The following is a 19,972-nucleotide window of genomic DNA, read 5'->3' on the forward strand; positions in this document are numbered from 1 at the left end:
AATGATTCAACAGCCAATCAAAGCTTCCACTCCATCACTCATTTCCAGAGTATGTTCAACACCCTCCTAGAAGTCTGCTTTGAAGTCCCAGACACATTCCTCTTACAGTAATTATCCAGTACTACCGCATTCCTTCTCAGGTTACTTAAGCCACAGAATCTGTAGAACCGGGAAGTACATCATCTCTATCTGTCTCCGCCTGTGATCCCTTAACACAATGGCACCGTTCCTGTCATGTTCGGTCCCCTTTGTCGTATCTTGATGACAGCCTGCCATCTCTGCTCAGCTGGGCACATCACCAAGCCAGATACAGTTTCCACTGAGAAATGCCAGTTAGAGATGGTGTCCAACATACTGCATCTAGGTAACTAGATTCAATCAAGAAGCCTTGCTAAAATGAATTCTGGAAGAAAAGAACTTTTAAGAGTATGTATAAATGTGTAATTCAGGTTTCATATCTAATTTATTTGCCCTCTGTCAGTGATAAAGTCACATTACAAACATTTGCTTTTAGTACATTGCCTGGGATAACACAGCCATGGTTTCGCTACGTTAGCATTCCAAACTTCTTTGCCAAGCCAACCAACAAAGTAATGGACAAGACCTTTGGTTCACTTATATATTTATGAATGGAAAAAGTCATAATGTAAATTTACTCATTAAAAAAACTTGGGTACAAATTACACATACATAAGACCACCCATTTTTTGATTCACATGGACACCTTAGACCCAAACAACTCATTGTAATAGACTTTAGTGAGAATACTCCAGGTAAAGATTACAACAATTGGAAGCATCTTGGATTTTTAAAAAAGTATATTTCAATACATAAGTTTGTATGCATGCTTTAAACAAATATAGTTCAAGAATGAGCAAAGAGTCTAAACAAAAAGTAATATGACCAGCACTAACATTAAACTTCTCATCCAGATTTTAATATGTTAGTCTAACGTAGTGTTAGTTACCATGCTGTACTGAAAAATGTAATGGCACAATCTGATCATGGTTCATTAAATATTATACCCTACTTCCCCAGAATATTTAGGCTGGTCGTAAAATTAACAATGCATAAGTAAATAAGTATAACCAGTTATAGACAGTTGCTTGTTTTACAAATTGCCATCAGGTAAGACATACTGTCTCCAGAGACTTAGAGAGATGGACATTCAATCATACCATTAAAACAGTATGGCCTAAAGAAATGGGCACATTTTTTATTTTTTTTCTTAAAGTATATTAAGACAATTCTGTTAGCTTTTAGTTACCCCTTGTAAATAATCATGGTATGACTGAATACAAGACCCAGCTTTAAAAAGCAAAGGATTTTAATCAGCATAGTGCATGATTGATTCAACATAATTCCCAGGAAACAAGCCAGTTACTCGATTGCAAACTCCTTCATACCAGCCGTCATCATTCTTCTTTATCACATAAATGATTGCACCCTCCATAAATGACAGCTCATCGTCTTTGTCCTTTGTATAGTCATATATAGCAACAACTGTGGATTGAACAGGGACATGTTTAACATTTTATTAATAACGTCAGCATTAACATTTTTTGAAGTACAGTTATTTTTTAAATGACTAGCTTGCTGCCCTGGGATTCTCCATAATGGATTCACATGCTTTCCCTGTTGACAATTAAGTCCAGAAAATGAAATTTCACTTTTCTTGCAACATTAGCTACCAGTAAGAAGTGGGTGGTCACTACACTGAACACTCAAACTGTTGGCAGAGAGGTACAGTTGACTGCGACACAGTGAAGTGGAGCTTATAGACACTTCAGAGCTGAACTATGAAATAACTGGCTCCATGAGTGTGGCAGTCATTTCTGGTCAGATTATCTCAAAGGTATATAGATCCCTGTATAGGGATCTCTTGATTAGAAAAAGCCTAAAAAAAAATAACAAAAATTTAAAAATTCATTCTGTAGGAACGGACCAACAGGGGAAAAAAAAAATTTCTACACTATGGCCCCTGCAGCTATCTAGCATGTACTTCAGCATACGATGTTGTAAACATAGCTGCTTAAAGCCACCGTAGAGAAATGGACGGTCTTTGCTACAGAGCTTCTATGGGATAAGAAGTTTTGGCATTACTTTTCAAGGAGCTGCAACGTGTGCAAGTATAGGAGTTACTTTAGGACAAAGGAGAAGCAACATCAGCTACTTTTCAGTACCTGCTTGGTGAATGCATTACTCTTACCAACCTCTAGCTCATTATGCGCAATTTAACAAAGCAGAGATCCCCCCAAGGGAAGTGAATGTCACTACCAGTAATACTGGAATTAGAAACTACCACTATGAATACACAAACTTGGGACATCACAGCCTTACCCTTCTCAAAACAGTTAGCATGGATTTATGCAATTGATCAGTTTTATGAATTCCAAGAACCTACTACATACATATTCTCAGAAATCTGATGTCTTAATGCCTATCAAATAATGATGCAGTTTATCAGATCATGAGAGAACTGGCAACACTGCTTGTTGACAGAATGCTCGCTGTCAAACACAGACAGCTCTACAGGCAGGAAACCAGCATCTCAATTATTCACAAGACGACGTTTACTATATGGGCTCATACCTAAGCACAGTTTATACTCTGCTGATCTAGAGCCACTGGTAAGTCTCCAAGGAAGCCTCACTACATTTCATAGCTGAAAGTCTAATGATCCACTCTAGCTATCTAGTTCGATGGGATAAATACAGCTCCAACTTTCCGGCCTTTTTGCAACACGATTTCTAGATGACTGCCCAGCAATCCTGAGGTAGCTACGGACACAGTCCAGCAGCTCAGTGAAGATGAAAGCCATATGATTTACATCTGCTTCTCATAACGAAGGAATTTTTTTCTATCCATTCTAGAATGCACGAAGGTGTTTTATAATCCTTCCTTGGCCGGCTTGTATTTTATTGCACTAGGTGTATACGCAAACTAAGAAAAGAATGGTTCGAGTTCTGACTTGGCAGGGACAATGACTGTTTTCTTCAGACCCAAGCTAAACTGTTCATTCCCTTCAGACACCGTTAATCCTCCAATACCGCAGTAACACACAGTTGCAATGCGTCCCTTACCTTTCTCTATATAGTTTTTAGGTGCCCAGGCAGGATCTCCATCTGCATAGGGATCGCTGTACTGCACCACAGCAGCCTCCTCATCCTCATAATCCACAGGGGGTGGGGGTGGAGGAGGAGGAGAGTCATCAAACATAGGCATCTCATCAGGAGGCGGCGGCGGGGGAGGAGTCGGGCTATCGGCAACTAGAAACGTTTGGAGATTATTTTTTTTCTTAAATCAAAACAGTGTGGAGATGCAAACAAACCTGAGGCTGTACACTGTAAATAAAAGGGGCGGGGGGATACCACACATAGCATGCACTATAATACCATGCACTGATTAGAAGCAGAGGCTTTGTATTAACAGCTACAACATACAACTACATTTGTTATTAGTGGTCAGATCTATGTATAAATGCTTCTAGAGTCAAAGCACATGCTGCAGGGCATAAGCTGAACACCAGCAGGGAGGAAAGCTTCCTGCTCCGACGTCCATGCGCTGAGGGGCTAGCTGCAGTGGTTAGCTATGGAAGGACTCCGAGTGGCACCCTCTGAGCCAGGCAGCAACAGGCCTCTGGAGTGGACCAGCAGCTTCATTACTTTTTAACAAATCCTTTGTCTATAACAATCACCTCAATTTATTTCTGAAAACTGCTTCCTTGGATTCGTGCTCTCTCAGAGCTAGCGTTTAGGGGACAAAAAGATCTGGTGTGGATCATAAAAAGGGAAGAAAGAGACTAGCGTTCCAAGATTTAACCACGTAAGAGAAAGCAAAGTAATCCTTCTGCAGAAGAAAAGCTTTGTACAGATCCTTATCTTGTAGACTAGCTTGTGTGTGTGCACACATCCAGAATTCAATTAATAAATGGAAAACTACAACAGGCAGCTGTTGCTCTTGGGGAAAAAAGTGCTCAAGGAATTAAGTGTATAATCCAAAATGTCAAATCCCTGCCCTGAGATTCTCCAATCAGCACAATTACAAGTTGCTTTGGGAAAGGGAAAAAGAGAAAGGCATTATGGTACAAATCACTCTTAAAATCAGTTCATCAAATCGGTTTTCAGTAGCGTTCACAGCAGCTGGCAGCAAAGGAGAGAGACAGCACACTCAGATGCAAGACATCAAGTCACTTCTTCTATTCCTTGGGAACTGTGGTCCAGTACCCATGGACCTAGATGTAAGCACTATGAAGCCAGAAGTTACTAAAAGGGAGCGTATTGTTACTAAACTGTGTTATATAGCAATTCAGATCTAATTACAGGAGATTCGTGAGTCTGCACATTGAAAACAGGCTGAAAACCACTGCTTTAGAAAGGGTTTCACTGGAAGGAGCCATCAGGCTGGGCATGTGCTCCGGAGCATGTAGCTCCAGCACACTACACTAATTTTGAGAAGAAAGCCAAGCTGCGGGGCAAGGAAAGAACAACACTGAGTGAAAACTTGAGCTACTGCTAGTTATAGTGGCATTGGAGATTAGTAATAGAGTTTCCGTTTGCTTTAACGCTCTTTATTTTTGCCTGGCCGCTACTCCAGCAGTGACTAACCTTTGCTCTTCAGCCACATGCCCCTGACAAGGGGCTTGAGCATAACTCCATGTCCTAGCTGGCTCAGAACAGCTGCGCTGGTATAGGGGAAGCCAAAGCTCCTGCTGGGAAGGGGCAGAGGCTGCCTCAGCTCTGGCACCCAGCCTGCTCTCTACCCCTTGAAGAGCTAATTCTATTCTTCACCTGCAAGCCCAGCTCCTCTTCAACTTGACCAGCTGAGCTGTGCACCCCACCGCTCTCTCTACCAGTAAGACTGGCAGCCACTGTATTCGTGATTCCTCCCCCATACAGAAGCCCATTTATGTCACTAGGAGACGGACTAACAAAGTCTTTGGCCGAGTGAACGCTACGTCTTGCCGATGTTACTGAATGGCGCTCACAGGCAGGCTTCATTAATCCACCATAGACACACGACAACACTGTTCATGAATGGATTGGTTTTGTGCAGTAGTTTCGGCACATCTTTCACAAAATGTATTTTTCCCCTTAACTTCCGTCTTAACCCACAAAAAAACCCCAGTACTGAAACAACAATCCTTTGAGATCTTGAGAAATCCTTACCTTATGAAATGCAAAAAGTTGTATTTATTCAACAGTGAAGTTGCGTATTCGAAAAGAAGAGAAGGCAGGAAATGCAAGTGTGAAAGTGCCAACACATACCCTAACTGAGACGCAGTGCAGAAACTGCACGCTATATGGGAAACACTTAAAACGATTCATCTTCACATTTAAACAAGGGGAGAGAATGGAACAGAGAATTAGACAAGTGCCACCCCATGGAAGTATCTTCCTGCCTCTTGGATTTTAACCTAGACTTCTGGTTCTGAACTTAAAATTGGCAAACTAGAACAGCATTACTTTCCCTAGGGGAGGGGGAAAAAGAGGCACAGAAAACCACATTAAATGAAAAAGGGTAAAAGGACCAGTATTTATACAGCTCCAAATGGAGATATCTTCTCTCGTACGTACTCACATCCCTGTTCTTTAGATGGGGACCAGCAGACTTTCTTTTGAAAGCACAATGTGACAGTATAGCAATTTACATTCAATCAGTTGTCCCTGGGCACTGGACACACTGGAAATCCTCTCTGAAGGAGATACTCACAGTCTGGGCACAGGGCGCAGGAAAAAAAGTAGGCATTGCATAGTTTCTAAGCCCTCCGTCGCTGTCCTCTGAAGGAATTCTACAGAGCAGAGGATGTTGCTTTCCAAACCCACCGATCTTTATGACAAGGAAAAGACAAGCCTACCCACATCTCCCTAACGCCACTCCCTTGTAGACTCCTTGCAGAAAATGAGGCAGATGAATGTCTAGCACACAATACTAAAACGCAACGGCCCCAAACACCAGTTTTGCTGAAGGTATGCGCAGACTGCCACACACGCCCCTGCCTCCAAGATGAGGCAGCGGCAGCTCAAAGCCATACCCGTTATGTAACTTTCAAACCCAAGGGACCGTTTGTTACAAGAAAGAAAATAAAAAGAACAATTCCTAAGACCAGATTTCAAGCTTCAGCTGTTTTTGCTGCAATCTCATTTACAAGTCAGCTTGCACTTTGTTGTCACGCACGCAAGTAAGTCTGTCCCTTTCACCGCCACTCTCCCAAGGGCTGTGTTATCTCCAGGAGGACAATACTTGGAACAATTCAGAAGCAGGTGTCAATTTTATTAAGTTTATCTGCAAGTGAAGACATTCTGTAACTTCCATCTTCAGTAGGTATACCTCTACACTTTGAATTTTTGGAAAGGTTCATCAACACAATTTTGTGGCATACTATTCCACATCAACATGATTCTAATTATTTGCCTTCTTCTTGTTGTGGTGTTCTACACCACAACACCAAAATACCTTCTTTTGGAATGAGAATCAGAGAGATGCCTCCTGTCTCTAGGGGAATGCTCAGAACATGACCACTTAAAAGCTCTAACGGGAAGCTGAACAGCAGCACTTGTCAGGTCTGAGGCCCCTAAATGTGCGACTGAGCTATACAGCTACGATGTGCTAGTTGCACGAGGTCCTAATGAACTTCATTAAGGCTCCCATTTAAAAACATTTTTATATTTACTTCATGCTCTATACACATTGCATTCATTCTGTTGTTTACAGAACTGCAACGTACTCCTACAGCAAAGATGTCCCCTGATCAGCAACAGAGCTTTACACCTGCGCTAGTATTTGGGACAGTAACACTCACCTGAAATGAATCAAGCAGTAACGGTAAAAGCAGAATTACCGGTATAAAACACCTTACAGCACAGATCATACCAGGGAGCATCTCTCTCACAAACCTAACATGCAGAGCTATGCTGCAAGAAGCTCAGTAGGGAAATCTGGCTAGAGAACACAAAGAAATAGAGAAGGAAAAGCTGCTGAGAGGAGAAAAACCTTACAAGCTCCTTTGTAATGGCAGATCCTAAGACGGCACTTTTTCAATTGACTGTACAGCTTCCTGAAAACTACTACAGTATTACAATCACTGGTTAGACAGCACACATTTTTACAGTCTACATAAGCCTTTCTAACAAAAACTAATCAATTATCCCTCGTGAAAAAGCTTCAGGCAGGATGATTCAACATGAAATTAATATTTTTAATTAAGATACATTTCTATGTTCACATCAAGCATATGCCACGTATTTCACACTGTATTTCTATAATAAATTTGCAGTTCAGAACTTAAATGGGTCAGTAATAATCATGCACGTGTTATAAAATATTGAAGAGTGTGCCCTTCAGCTCCAATAGCATATTGACACTAGAATGCAAGATGGTATTAGCTTCTGGAAAAGGAAACAAAATAAGAGTCTGACTTGCCAGCCATGCATGCTAGAAGAAAGTAGGCTCTACCCTTTAACAGCTCAGCTTGTCCAAACTTACTGTTTTCCTGCACCCTGGCCACGAAGCCTGTGAGAGGTATCTGTGGAGTCAACTGAGGCATAGGGGGAGGGGGTGGAGCAATAGAAACTGGTAGCAACACACACACCGTATCAGGGAAAGTCAAACAGACAAAGGAAAAAAAAAAAAAAAAAGAAAGAAAAAAGGAAACAAACAAAAGCAGTCGTCAGTAACGAGGACCACAAAACAAAGTATGTAAAGAACAACAAGAACACACACATGTAAGAACCTTCTTCAAGCTTGTGTTTCCAACAAGGCTGAATTCGTGATTAGCCAGTGGAGGCTCAAAAAGTGAAGCATGCCCCTGCGTCCAGCTGAATAAAACGCTGAGTGCGGGCTGTGTGTCTGGAAGCTCACCGGTTGCGCATGTGAAGGGACTTGCTCCACTTCACTTGGGGAGCACACAAAACTGAGCTTTCGTCTTACTGCCAAATAAGGATTACTTAAATTTTGTAGTTAACCTATTAAAAGTACACTACTACAAACTGAGGTGATGTTTTGCAGGATTCTGGACTCCTCCTCTAACGTGAGAGTAGAGTGCTGCATCAAGTGCGGCTAAGCAGCACTGAGACAAAGACAACTACTTTACAAGGGAAGCAGTGCTGCAACACCAACACCTCACAGTCGTAGCACACAGCACTGCCCCTCATTTTGTTCTGCTGGGGTAGGGGGGCTGTGCGTTGGCTTTCTATGTGTTTGTTTTACACAAAAAACAGACCCTTCTTGCTTGTTGGTAGGAAAACCAGGTGGGTTTAGAGCAGAATGGAGCTTTATTTTTTAATTATTGTCTGTGGTTAGAAGGCGCTCAGCAACCTAAGAGGCTGGCAAAGGCTTCAACAGCTACAGCTGGCTATGCTAGCGCACAGGGCTCCCCAGAAGCACTTGCAAGGTCATCTTCTCTGAAGTATGTACCTACTGGACAAGTAATAAGATGCAAGACACATATCACCAGTGGTCAGAGATGCTGGGCTGACAGCTGAGATGTCCAACTCTTCCCTCTCAGGCAGGAAAGCGGCATGGTAGCAGCAGGGCATGCCATTCTGCCCTAAGTGCCAGCTCTGACAGGACATCTCCCCGTGAAGTGTCAGGGAGAGAGGGAAAAAAAAAAAAAAAAAAAAGAAAGAAAAAAACCCCACAAAACATCAACTCATTGGTTTATACCGTGCCCCTTTCTCAGTGGAATTTCTCCTGCACTGAAGCAGAGAAATTCCTGTGAAGGTGGGAATTCAGCAGGGTAATCTAGTTGGAGCCAAGTTTGAAAGAGGTTCTGTACTTCCAAGTAAGCAACAGTTTTAAATAAAGCCATAACTAAGATTAATGTTTGATGAATAAAATGGAGCATTTAGTTCATTACAAAACCAATAACCAAATAAACTGTATGGGAGAAATGATCAATAAAAGAGGGAGAACAAACAGGTTTCTCACAAAATTGAAGTGAACATCTATGAAAAAACAGAGTATTTGTTAGCATGAAAAGTAAAACCTTAAGGAAACATGGGACCTGGATCTAATGTCAAGACAATAGCATTAAAAAATAATTTAAAAAAATCACCAGTCACAGAAACAGAGGAAAACAGTTTAAAGTAGAAAAACACACCCATCAAAATACTGTTTAAAACCCGGCAATCAGTATTTTGAAAACACCAGAGAGGCTGGATTAAGGAACAGCACCTGCATTTGAGCAAAAAATTGCTTTGGACAAATGTAAATGTTCAGAAACGGGTGTGCAGAGCATTTGAGACAGCTGAACTATTTCCAGAAGTAAAGCCATGTTTATTCAACAGAACACAACTGTTCAAACAGGAAGGAGTTTCTGTTGTTATGGTGAACTAATTTGAGGGAATGAGAGCGTGGAGGAGAACGAAGGGCCAGTATGAGTGAGAGAGAGAAGGAAAAGCATCAGGATGGGGGTGGGGGGCAGAAAATACGTACTGTGTCTGCATATAAAAATGCTTTCCAATAAATGTAATGCTTCTAAACCACTGAGAAAACTCTTCACCTTAGTGTCTCAAACATTATATGCATTCTTTCTTTAAAAGTAAGTACACAACAGCAAACACTGGTCCAAAGTGATCTTCTGCCCAAACGTCAACATTCCTTTTTAAAAGAAATATCCCTCTGAAGTTTGAAGAGTTGGATCACCGAAGACCACCACCAGAAATATTAGAGGACTATCGCTCCTCTATGTGTATCTGGTCAAAATTTATGGAAACAGCAGGGAAGAGGTTTCCTGATAGAAATGGCTTTCTGCCAACACTCTAGTAGATCCTTATTTTGCAGATCTTCCTGCGGTGAACTTTGTTTGCCCTGTTGGGTAGGTAGGCAGGATGCTGCTGACTAAAACCTGCTCACTTGTCCATGGCACCCATTCCTCCCCTCATTCATCTCCATCTATACTACTACTAGTGTGGAAGCACAGAGGAAGAGTGCTAAGAAGAGAGAGACTGAGCTCTTTTTTAACAGTCAAGCTTGAAACTAAGAACAAAGGAGAAAGCTGGAATCAGGAAAGGATTTAGGGAAGAGACAGAGACAGGGAGGAACTGTGTAATGGGAAAAGGTTGTTACATGAGCCCTTGAGCATTGTGCTCTGACAGTACTCTCTTGCCACTAGCCCAGTAGTGGAGAGACGGTACTACAACCATGTTAGGTTTCCTGCAAAAAAAATCTGGTTTTAGTTCGTGTTCTCCAAGCACACCTGAAATGCTAAGTATAATGTGCCTATAATTAGGTAGGCAATCATAATAATTTCTTGTCATGAGTAACAGCAAACAAGTCAGAGGGGAAAACAGTATAATTGCATATAGCGCAATCACTGTACAACTTCAATATGGTTTTTCTTGTTTGTTTTTCCTTCTATTTTAGGAAAGAAAGCAGTAATCTGATTGATGTTCTTCATAAATGAATTAAAATGCCATGCATGCTTTTACAATCGTTTTGCTCAAAACAGTATGTGATTTCACAGCTCAGAAGCTTACTTGAATTTTGAGAATAAAGAGGCCCGCCATTAACATGAGGTTGAGCAGAAAATGGGGCAGTCACAGAAGGATTCCGTCTGTATCCACCAGAAGATGCTGAAGAAGTGGTAGAGTTGTGTCGCGAGATTTGCCTGGTCATTGTGCCATACTGGGAACCAGGAGCTGAACCAGGAGCAGCTGAAAAGCATTAGCCAGAGGAACCAAGGAAAAGACTTAAGCAGAGCATTACTTGGGATAGAATGCAGAATATAGAAAAAAAGCCCAGAACATGGGAAATACTTGATTACAGGTCTCCAATACTTTAAGGCAAGTAACAGGAGATTAACAGAAATCAAACATCCTGTTATAATAAATAATGAGAAAAAACACATAGGACATAAACCAACACTCATAAAGGGCATTTGAGAAATGCTGGGAACTAATTTGAGAGACTGAATTGGACAGTGAAACTGAATCAGCTTCCAACTCTTAAGCATATCTCAACTATTCTACATGCAATACCCTTTATTAAAAAGCGCGCAGAAAAAAAAATATCCACATTCTGCTCAAAGCAAATGTTTTCCATTGTGAACCAGAACGTGTCTCCAATCCAATATAAAAAGACACAGTAACATAACAAAACAGTAAAACAAACGTCATGACCTTCAGACACTCAGCACATTTATCAATCATATTTGCTAGTTGTGCTTTTGTATTGATAGAATTTGTACTAACAAATCAGAATCACCAATGCCAGCTTGACAGAAAGACATGTCACTCATTTTTCAGGATGGACACCCATTTTTACCTTCCACACGCTTGCTGCACAAACTTCAAGGTTAATAAAACAATTTAAGTTCCCTTGTGGATTCACCTCTAACAGACAGAGAAGAGAATCACACCTTGCAAACTAATGAATCTCACATGTTGAGGTCACATGGATCAACGCAATTTTTGAATGCAAAAACTGTTTTGCAGTAAACTGTTTTGTGCTTTTATATACATATGTATATATCTTATATAAATATATAAAAATATATACAAAAATGCACACACACGCATATATACACAAACATTGTGTGATCAGAAGTTTGCAGTGCCGTAAACTATCCAAAGTCACTTTCACTTAACACTTCAGTAAGGGAAAGTGCAAAGGGTTATGTGGGTCAAAGCCTCCAAAGCTAGTTCCCGTAGCACAATCAATGAATTCTGTCATCAAAACAGTGTGATAGGAAAGGGTGGGCTATCTTTTTCCTGCCTGTTTTGAAAAGTACTACTTTTAGATCCCATCCTAACAGCTATATGTAATGCCTGAAGCAAATTTTCAAGAACTGTTAGTTCGTATCCTCAAGTCTCCCAGTTTGCCACCTGCCTGCAGCATCACAGAATCAAGCCCAAGCCACTGTGACAGACGCTTCTGCTTTTCAGTCACCTTACACCCACAGGATAGAATACATCCATCACCCTACAAATCAGCTAACATTTTTAAGCCAGAGCACACCGTTGTGGCTTAGTTTCAGCTGCAGGAATGACACAGCAAAACAGCAATATATTCAAGCTAATTTTGAGCTCTTATAAATGAGAATAATTGGATCTTAGCTTTATTGGGAACAGAGTTTTCAAGCAACTGGCAGCCGCTACCTTCAGAGGCTTTAACCACAGAAAATTAGTGGAGATTAGATTTTTTAAAAAAAACAAACAAAAAATAATTCCAGAACTGATTTTTATACTAAAATCATGTAGACCCCACTACAAAAGAAAAAGCACCCTTACAAAGTCCATTAGGAAGAGATGATTATTGATTATGCAGCATGACTGCAATCACTTCAGCATTACACAAGTCTCACCTATCAGACTGCCCATCGGGAGAGGTGGTGGCAGTGGTGGTGCTGGCGGGGCTCCAGGAGGAGAAGGAACAGAAATGTGTGCTAATAAAATAGTTTATATTCCCAATTAGGCCATATTAAAAAAAAATAAAAATAAGAAAAGCACCGGCATTTGATAGGCTTCCCAAATAAATATAGAAATTCAACTGCGGTCAACTGATACAAACCCAGGCCCTGATCTACAGAACCTACACAAGGTTCTGTACCTGCAGATCTTTATTCCCATTGATTTTTATGGGATGACAGGTGATAGTAAGATTTCATGCCTATCTGTACCATTGCAGGATCAGAAACACTTGGGAAAGGAAAGCCTAGCCTATATGTGCATAAGAAAGCGAAGACTTGTCATCCAAGGAACAGAGATGTAAGAGGTGCAATAGCAAAATTACATTACACCAGGACTCCACTGTTTTCTTGTGCAAATTAGTTTTATGTGCTTACAAAAGACACAGATAGTAAACAAGTAACTGAGTTGGTTTACTAGCAAGATAAAAATCCTGCCAGCTTATAATAAAGATCCCACACATTCTCACCATCATTCTTGAAGATAAGGGAGTATGCTTTTGATGCTGAGAGATCCTGCATGGTTCTCTTTTTATTGCTGTGCTACCCTGTACACACTAGTTCTCCTGCCTCTTGATCTCCATCACACCTCAGCAACTTCAGACTGTAATCATAGCATAGCCAACACTGGTGGATAAACCTGAATTTTACTACTAGCAGTGTTTTCATAGGTCATCTTCTGTGCTTTATTTGCAGTAAAGACTTTAATTTAAAAAAAGAACTTGTGCATGCCATCACTGGCACATGGTAAAGGTAGCAAGTTATTTTAGAAGACAACATTTCCCATCAAACACGTACATAGTTGCTGCTGCTTCTCAGGGCATCCAGAAATGCCAAACTGTAGACAGGCATTTAAAAATATATTTAAACTTTAAAAGGATACACCACTCTCCTCCTATTCCCTCCCCCACCTTGATTATCTTGTAAAAACATGGACCGACAAAGGTGTTTTAACCATCTGCTATTCTATAAGTGATTGTTCTGCACATACTTTTCATAAAGAAATAGAAACTTCATAGATGTCCTCCAGCACTCATAAGAGGTTTCCTGATGAGGACTGAGCTTCAGGACAGTTTTTACCCCATCGTATTCAGTCAAAATCCTACCACAAACACAAACAACTGACATTATAGCCTTAAGTTAACATGGGAAGAGACCCACATACCTGGTCCAATGGTTGGCGGTGAAGGCGTAGGCACGGCAATGGGAATGCCAATACTGCTGCTTCCACTATTCTCTCGACTGCCACTTCCTCCACTACTACCGCTGCAAAAGACAAACACAAGTATTAGCACAGCATTTCCTACAAAGGCCTGTCAACAGTCATGCTCCATGTGGGAGCCCTGCTAGCCTAACTCAATTATAGACTGTTGAAAAATCCCCTGTAAAATGCCTGGCTCTACCTACAATTACATACAGCTAATCAAGTCTGGATTACACTTCTAATAAATGGAATTAGCTAAGCTGATAAACATCACTACGCATAAAACATCTAATTAAATGCTTTAAAAAATAAAAAGGTAAGCAACCATAGCAGTTCTAGGCAATAGAGTAACAACTGCAGGAATAGTTCAGGGGCCTTGTAATAATTCAAGGTAATAAGCTGGGGATGGAAGAGTTCATGCCCAAACCATAAATAATTAAGATTATTTGTACTGTCAGCTGAAGGATCATTTCCTCTAATCAGAAGCAAAGTTCAGATTGAGGACTTTTTAACTGAGGACAGCCATGATAAATCAATTAGGGTGGGGTGCAGTGTGGCGTATGATGTGGGTAATTTTCTGTATATCTAACACTCCCCCCTGCCCACACTTTTTGTCTATGAGAAATCTCTTTCTAAGGTAGTCTGAAAGGCAACAGTGCAGCCAGGTCATAATTTGTTTAAGTACTCTTATATGATACACAAATTAGAGGCCAGCAATACAGATTTTTACAGAACATACTTCTAGTGAACCACTGGATAACATTTCTACACACGCCTTTGGAGGCCGTAACACTTCTTTTCATTGAGGGAGCTGAAACAGAATAAAGATTCAGACAGAATCTGTCCTTATTCCTTCCAAGAGCACTCCTTAGGCCAAGGCTTGAATTTACATGGATTAAATGAGTAATATAAAGGGAACTAAGTAGTCAAGATGCTTTGAAGCCAAAACACCATTTAACCCATCCATGTTAATTAAAAAGTACTCAGTGATGTTACAGTTTATTTAATATTCCTGGGTAGCCACAAATCAGTGCTGTCAGGAGTCAAGCACAAATCATTCAAATATATCTAAAGAAAATAACACTGTTACAAAAAAGAATATCAGTGATCTGAAATGGAAGCCAAAATAATTCCTTCAAAATTTTCTGTCTGCTGAAGACCTTGATCTTGTCACCATGGCTGCAGCTGAATCTCTAACTGCAGCCTACATAAAAGATCTTGTCAGACAAGAGTAGGGAGCATTCACAGTAGCCAGCTAAACAGATTAACAAGATCTTCGTTGCAGACAGATTTAGAAGTTATTTCATTCTGACAGTATTTCATGATTTACCACGTACAAAATACCATCTCAACCACTGTTAGTGATCAACTGCGTTTAATTGCCTACTGGGAATTTAAAGGAAAAAACAATAATTAAGAAACTCTCTAAAGAAATAAGCTGACCTCTTACTTCTAGTTATATTGATTTCTTTTGCCTGTTTTTTCCCTGCAGTTTGAAGCCTGTGATAAAAATCAAATTGAAAAAACTGAACTCACTCAAGAGGCTCAGAAAAAGATCTAGTCTTGCAATTTGAGAAAAAAAAATACATTAAAAAACCCCAAAGGTACATTTCAAACTCCCTTCTCACCCAAAACACACAATACTCTTTCATCAAAGCCTTAAGCATGTGGAAACAACTGGCTGATGCCAATACCTGCTCTGTGAATAGGTTTTATTTTCTACTTCTATCATGCTAGCACTGATAATGAGTGTTAAGTTTTAGCTAAGAGAAAGCAATCTGCTCTTTCAGAGTTTCTCATCAACAGAAATTTCCCTTTGCAATTAGTGGTCCTGAAAACAACAAAAAGTAAAAGCCTAAGTGTATTTTAGGCTAAGTTTAATAATGCAGCTATAAACCCATTACGACCCATCACTACCCTGCCTCGCAACTGCATATATTTTGAAGTTTTGCTTATTCTTGGGAAACAAATACCACAGAACAAAATAAAGTGATTATATAAAATAAGCCCTATGGTTATGGAAGTTGCTAGATACAATGAGACTTATATAGAGTATGAAGACACTTCTATGTGTTACAGAAGCCAACAATACAGTGCATACAGTGCATTCTGTTAATGCAGAGTGGCAGAATAACTCCCCTTTTGCCTTTCACAAAAACGCAACAGGCACAAAGTTTCAAAAGTTTTCTGACTTCAGTAAGCACTACCATGCCAGACAGGAAAGAGTTACAGTGAGAAAACACTCTACCTGTGTGTTCTTGGTCTCTGGTTCAAGGAAGCTGTCCTTCCCGGACTGTGCTGACTGCCCAGTCTGGCAGGACTAGTCATGTAATCATTGGGGACTGTCGGCGGTTTGACCGGCTCCAGGGTTTTGTAAGGAGTATTTCGTCTGGTCAAGGAAAAACAGGTTTGAAGACAGAAAGATAAAGGATCAGAAGATCAAAAGGATAAATTAATAAAGTAGTGAAGCCATTTGTTTTCTAAAGTTTTCTTGATAGATCACTGCACAGTGACCCACATTACAGTACATTAAACAAATTCCACTGGGCAGGGTAGACAGGTCACATCCAACTCCCTGAAGTGCTCTTATGTACATAGATCCATACAAGTTGGGCTACAGCACATAAACTGGTTAATAAAGCCTAAACTAAATTTACCACCCAAGTTATATTCTTTAAACTCTGTAACATACAATAGTTTCAGTTGCATCATATTCTGGGGTTACCTTGCAGTACACTGCATGTGACAAACTCTTCCACTGTAAGAATTTCCTCCATCCCCCCTTTCCCTCCCCTCCAAATGCTTTCCAGAAGTATTCTTGGTTATTCAGCTTACTAAGACCGTAGAAAGGCTGGAAGATTCACAGAACAAGTTACATTTGCAATCACCAGTGCTCTTCCTAGTGGCATTGTTTCACACAGTAATCAAGGTAATCTCGTATCACTTAAGCAAATCTTAAAGTGCTTCACAGATGGGCTTGATTGTCTCCATTTTGCAGCCCAAGAAAGTGAAGCCCAGAGACTTCCAAGGTCACCTAGCAGACTGCATCAAGTCAGAAATATAACACAGATCTTTCAAGATCTATTTACCAGACCCATTACTGCCTTAAGAACAGTGCATTTATTGTACTGAACTGCAGGGCTCTTCAGTTCTCACCAGCAACCACGAGATCCTTCGCAAGACGTGGAATTTGGCAATGCACCAGCTAAGTAAAAACAAAAATACTAAACTACTGGCATGTAATCGTTTGTTCAATTACTGGTTATAACTGATTTTGTAAGTTATATGGCTTCCCGGTATTTTAAGAAACTTACTGACTTCCTTATTTCAATATAGAATGAAACAGTACTAAATTTTAACTATACCATTTTGTTATTAAAACCTCTCAAAGAGAAAAGTGGAAATACCATAATTGTTTGCATGCACTGAGGTGTTTGTAAATTAGTCTGTCTATATAAAGAACTCCAGATGATTTTAATATGCAGACTGCCACCACCTATAGATCCGCCAAGAGATCAGTCATGGGAAAAATAAAACTATGTATTCCAGTTGTACAAGATAAAGCTCTAAATACCACCAAATAAAAAGATAAACAGGGAAGATTTTAAATGTGCTTCCAACAGAAATAACCTTGAAAACCGATGTTTTAAAGTATTCTACCTTGGGCTGCACTGGCAATAGAAACTACTACTCAGCTCTAATACCATTTATTTTGCTTGTAAAATTTAAAAATACTGTCAACAACAAGTCCCCACTACATCCTCAGGTTCAGCCATGCCTTAGTTTCTTCCTTGTTCTTCTCACTTCACTGAACAACTCAAACTCCTAAGCACCAGAGAAGTCAAAACCGACTTCTTTCCATCACTCAGGTCCAATCCTTCCATTTGCTCTTCTGCCAGCCTTAGGCAGAGGAGGAAAACTCTCTTTCCTGACGCTGCCCAGCACTTCCCACCTCATTGTCCTCCAGTGCTTCAGTGTGGAGCTAATGCCCGTTGCCATCAAGGAGAGCTACAGGGAGTCCAAAGCCTTACTCTGCCCCAGGACCCTCAAAGGCACGACTGCAACTGCTCCCTCCAGCCAGATCCAGAAATTCACTTGTTCTAATGGTACTTCCAAGCCTGAGAGTTCAAGGTTTTCCACAGCCTCTTGCTGGTCCGGTGAAGAGACCTCTGCTTCCTGCAGTCCCTTTCCCTTTTAAACCCACGTGATTTCTGTGCCAGACTCGCTCCCCATCATATTCCTTCAGACAGTCCTGCCTTGGAGGGACAAGCTGCACAACAGGCAGCACATATTTAAAGGCCCATGTTACACACCAAGTTCATTCTGATTTTACAGGCTTATCTCCATTTTCTGGATCAAAAGGAGATGAGTAGCATCCTTGTGGTTTCTAGCAATTTTTTTCTGCATATATTAGGAAAACAGTCATGCCCGTGATATTTCATGCTTTGGCAGAACATGGCTGCTCAAGACAAGAGCTGTACTTCCTGAACAAGGAGGGCAGATAGAAATCTCTGTTACAAACCCACATTATTCCTCCCCCTCAACCAACTGCTGCCTCTTGTCAAGCTCATCTGGAAATGACACTCAGCTGATTAATCCTTATCAGGCATCAGCTAAGGCAACTAAACAGCTCTGGCTTGTTCAGGGGGGAGCATTACCGACAGCCAGCTCACCAGCACATCAACACTGCTGTTACACTAACATCCAAGAGGACATGAAAGCACTACCCAGCTTCCCAGGGCTGATAAACAACTCTTTCTCAGCTGGGATAAGAGAGACAATTGGAATACTGATTGCATGCCCTCAAGCAATGGGAATTTTCACAGAACATGCTGAGGAAACCTCTAGGGTAATTTCTCTGCAGAATACACAACAAACACTGCCATCTCGATGCAGCAAAGCATCAAATCAGGATTAAAAAAAATAATCACCAAGTCTTCAACAAAAGGAGTTACTGCTTCTAATTTTCCTTGACCATTGCTCCCGATCCCCATCCTGTTCCCCCTCATTACTCATCATTCTTCCAGCACCCCACCTCTCCCAGATAACATACCTGAAGCCAACACAACCATGACAGCCAGCTTTACAGTGCCTCTGTCCCCCACAGCATAAAAGGAAGACTGAGAGTGACAAATAGGTAGAAGGTCTTGTTTAGGATGCCTTTTGGAAAATGTTGCACAGACAAAACCGTATGGCACGTGCTCTGAGCTTCTGAAGTATTAATGTTTTGGCCTCTAGCAACAACTACTTGCTGGCATAGCAAGATAAGCAGATTTTACACCCCACAGGTCCACAGCAGCAGAATAGTTGCTACGGCAGGGAACTCTGGTCACAGTGGGACTTGGGAGTAGCAAAATCCTTCCTCATTTAGGCATAAAAATAAAAATGCGCAAGCCCATGAGAATTAATGTGGCCAATGTGTTTACAATGCCACAAATTTTGCTTAGATAATGCAATAAATATGGCACCAGCAGCCATTTCATACCTCTTACAGTATTGAGAAATGAATAAACAAAAACTTCAAAAATTAAGTATTTCTCCCACTGAAATAAAACCTTAATGATATTCTTTTGTGTCACTAAGGATTTCTCCCCAAAAATCAGGAATAACAATAGCCTCCTCATTTACCCCTATCTATAATAAATCCTTCCTCCATGAAAAAACATTCTTTCAAAAGGTTGCCATGAAAATGAGTCAATGCAGCTGAAAGGGTTTACGCAGAAAGGTAATCGTGTTTTTTGCTTAAAGCAATCAGAATTGCCATCTATCCATGTATTTAAGAAACATCAACACTGCCACAATTAAAACTTTCTATTGCACAAGTGGGACCAAGCAGTCTTCATTCTTACCCCAGAGTTCCCCGGCCTGACATGGGAGGACTTGGTGGTTTTTGTGTAGGCGGATTTGTTCTTGACAAGGTGCCAGTTCTTGCAGGCTGGTTATTTCCATGCTGAAATAAGGGAAAACATGATTTTATTTTTGTAACAGAGCAGCTCTATTATTGACAGCTTTTTTTTTTTTTTTTTTTTTTTTAAAGTGTAAGAATATGAAGTGAGAATTCCCAGACAGCTGTCAAACAGCAAGTTTTCAACTACACAAAGACAGACACCAGGAAATACAGAGACTAAACAGAAGCTTAATGTTATTTTTGCTATTAATTTACGACAGATATCAGAAAGGTAGGCAACTGACAGGTTCATGCACAAATCTCTTATATCCTCTTTTCTTTAAAGGGAAGCCACATTTGTGTTCATCTCCATTTGGGTGTTAATAATTTAAATCAAACTTTAACACTGACAGTGCAATACAGTCAGCACGGGCCCAGAATTTCTCAATTTGCCCCTGCTATTTGACTAGCAGAG

General features: G+C 40.6%; 1 protein-coding gene across 12 annotated transcripts in view; it reads right to left on the minus strand.

Moving 5' to 3' along the window:
- Positions 1-444: 444 nt before the first annotated feature.
- Positions 445-19,972, minus strand: part of ABI1 (abl interactor 1) — an 82,001-nt gene continuing 62,473 nt past the window's right edge. For 2 of the 12 annotated variants that reach the window (XM_056334229.1, XM_056334218.1), the window contains 8 exons: positions 19,460-19,560; positions 15,859-15,999; positions 13,572-13,672; positions 12,305-12,385; positions 10,479-10,655; positions 7,486-7,572; positions 3,084-3,269; positions 445-1,503 (listed from right to left, as the gene is read on the minus strand). In XM_056334229.1, the coding sequence (XP_056190204.1) occupies positions 1,328-1,503; positions 3,084-3,269; positions 7,486-7,572; positions 10,479-10,655; positions 12,305-12,385; positions 13,572-13,672; positions 15,859-15,999; positions 19,460-19,560 (1,050 nt within the window). In that variant the 3' untranslated portion in view covers positions 445-1,327. The remainder of the gene's footprint in view (positions 1,504-3,083; positions 3,270-7,485; positions 7,573-10,478; positions 10,656-12,304; positions 12,386-13,571; positions 13,673-15,858; positions 16,000-19,459; positions 19,561-19,972) is intronic. The other 10 variants (XM_056334219.1, XM_056334221.1, XM_056334230.1 and 7 more) reach the window with 7 other exon arrangements.

This window comes from Falco biarmicus, chromosome 4 (genome assembly GCF_023638135.1).
Source record: "Falco biarmicus isolate bFalBia1 chromosome 4, bFalBia1.pri, whole genome shotgun sequence".
Taxonomy (NCBI): domain Eukaryota; kingdom Metazoa; phylum Chordata; class Aves; order Falconiformes; family Falconidae; genus Falco; species Falco biarmicus.